At 62.2% G+C, this 2,339-nt stretch overlaps 1 protein-coding gene across 1 annotated transcript; it reads left to right on the forward strand.

Moving 5' to 3' along the window:
• Window positions 1-6: 6 nt before the first annotated feature.
• On the forward strand, window positions 7-2,333 carry LOC144228523 (zinc finger protein 768-like). The gene is made up of 2 exons (XM_077760350.1): window positions 7-122; window positions 414-2,333. Exons 1-2 carry the CDS (start codon window positions 35-37, stop codon window positions 2,030-2,032), a joined length of 1,707 nt encoding a protein of 568 aa, XP_077616476.1. The 5' UTR covers window positions 7-34; the 3' UTR covers window positions 2,033-2,333.
• Window positions 2,334-2,339: the final 6 nt, after the last annotated feature.

Here is a 2,339-nt window from a genome sequence, read left to right on the forward strand (position 1 = left end):
ATCGCCGCCGCCGCAGCACTGGGAGCCGGCGGGGATGGAACGGGAGGCGTCGCCGTGGGGCCTCGAGCCCGGGGATGTGCAAAGTCCTGATGAAGTGGGGAGCCCCGAAGGGTCCCTCAAAGGTGAGGGAGGGAGCGCCTGTCCGAGGAGCGTGTCTGGGAGCGGGAGAGGGGGCTGTGGGCCGTGGGAGGGGTAGAGAGCCGTGGGCTTGGACACCTGGGACTTGGAGGAGGCGGAGGCGGGGACTGGACGTCCTGGGTCGGCTGAGGGGGAGGTGGGAATTTCAGCACCTGCTCAAGGGCCAGCGACCCTGCTGGAGAAGGAGGGAGAGGTTTGTGACTACTAGTGTTGGGACCTAATGACCTTCCAGGCCCCACATATTATGGGTTTTCTGTAATTCTCTGATCCTGCAGGCAACGGGAGTGAGAATGAGGAAGAAGAAATGTCTCAACAAGAAGGCACTGGGGACTATGAGGTCGAAGAGATACCCTTTGGGCTTGAGCCCCAGAGCCCTGGGTTTGAGCCACAAAGCCCTGAGTTTGAACCCCAAAGCCCCAGGTTTGAGCCCGAAAGCCCAGGTTTTGAGTCCCGAAGCCCTGGGTTTGTGCCCCCAAGCCCTGAATTTGCACCCAGAAGCCCTGAATCAGGTTCTCAGAGCCCTGAGTTTGAACCCCAAAGCCCTAGGTATGAGCCTCAGAGCCCTGGTTATGAACCTAAGAGCCCTGGATATGAACCCCGGAGCCCTGGGTATGAACCCAAGAGCCCTGGCTATGAACCCCGGAGCCCTGGGTATGAACCCAAGAGCCCTGGCTATGAACCCCGGAGCCCTGGGTATGAACCCCAGAGCCCAGGGTATGAGCCCCAGAACCCTCCGTTCAAAACCCAAAGCCCTGAATTTGAAGCTCAAAGTTCCAAATTTCAGGAAGGTGCTGAGATGCTTCTGAATCCAGAGGAAAAGAATCCCTTGAGCATCCCCTTGGGAGTCCATCCCTTGGACTCCTTCACCCAGGGATTTGGGGAGCAGCCCACGGGGGCCCTGCCCCTAGGGCCACCTTTTGAGATGCCCACAGGGGCCCTACTGGCTACACCCCAGTTTGAGATGCTCCAGAATCCCCTGGGCCTGACCGGAACCCTTAGGGGGCCAGGCCGGCGAGGTGGCCGGGCCAGGGGTGGGCAGGGCCCTCGGCCTAATATCTGTGGCATCTGTGGAAAGAGCTTCGGGCGGGGCTCCACCCTGATCCAGCACCAGCGCATCCATACGGGTGAGAAGCCCTATAAATGTGAGGTCTGTAGCAAGGCCTTCTCCCAGAGCTCTGACCTCATCAAACACCAGCGCACCCACACGGGAGAGCGGCCCTACAAGTGTCCCCGCTGCGGCAAGGCCTTCGCTGACAGCTCTTACCTGCTTCGCCACCAGCGCACCCACTCTGGTCAGAAGCCCTACAAGTGCCCGCACTGTGGCAAGGCCTTCGGTGACAGCTCCTACCTCCTGCGGCACCAGCGCACCCACAGCCACGAGCGGCCCTACAGCTGCCCCGAGTGCGGCAAGTGCTATAGCCAGAACTCTTCCCTGCGCAGTCACCAGAGGGTGCACACCGGGCAAAGGCCCTTCAGCTGTGGCATCTGCGGCAAGAGCTTCTCGCAGCGCTCGGCACTTATCCCCCACGCCCGCAGCCACGCTCGCGAGAAGCCCTTCAAGTGCCCTGAGTGCGGCAAGCGCTTCGGCCAGAGCTCTGTGCTGGCCATCCATGCCCGCACCCACCTGCCAGGCCGCACCTACAGCTGCCCCGACTGCGGCAAGACCTTCAACCGCTCCTCCACGCTGATTCAGCACCAGCGCTCCCACACGGGCGAGCGGCCCTACAGGTGCGCCGTGTGCGGCAAGGGCTTCTGCCGCTCGTCCACGCTGCTGCAGCATCACCGGGTCCACAGCGGGGAGCGGCCCTACAAGTGCGATGACTGTGGAAAGGCCTTCTCGCAGAGCTCCGACCTCATCCGCCACCAGCGGACCCACGCAGCCGGCCGCCGCTGACCTGGGGGCCCCTGCGGGGGGGAGGGGGAGGCAGTGGGCAGAAGAGAAGGGGATGGGAAGCTAGAGAAATCTTTAGAGGGAATAGTGGAAAAGCTGGAGGAGGATGGATGGAGGAGGAGTGGGGGGCCAGGGTGGAGGAAGTTGCGTGCCCTGGAGACTTATGGGAAACGGGCTATGAAGAGGGGTTGGAGAGAGGCCAAGCAGGCAGTGGGAGGCTCTGGGAGAGATCCAGAAAAGAGGTCAGCAGAGATCTGGCCTTGGCAGCAGCATGCCCCTTGGTGGGTGCCTGGCTTGGCGAAGTGCTAGG

This window comes from Crocuta crocuta, unplaced genomic scaffold (genome assembly GCF_008692635.1).
Source record: "Crocuta crocuta isolate KB4526 unplaced genomic scaffold, BGI_CrCroc_1.0 scaffold73, whole genome shotgun sequence".
Classification (NCBI taxonomy): Eukaryota; Metazoa; Chordata; class Mammalia; order Carnivora; family Hyaenidae; genus Crocuta; species Crocuta crocuta.

What these genes read in the sequence shown, in the direction of transcription:
- LOC144228523 (XM_077760350.1), top strand. Translation starts at nt 35, where the DNA reads ATGGAACGGGAGGCGTCGCCGTGGGGCCTCGAGCCCGGGGATGTGCAA. An exon ending in CCCCGAAGGGTCCCTCAAAG is followed by an intron (nt 123 to 413) that starts GTGAGGGAGGGA and finishes CTGATCCTGCAG; the next exon opens with GCAACGGGAGTGAGAATGAG.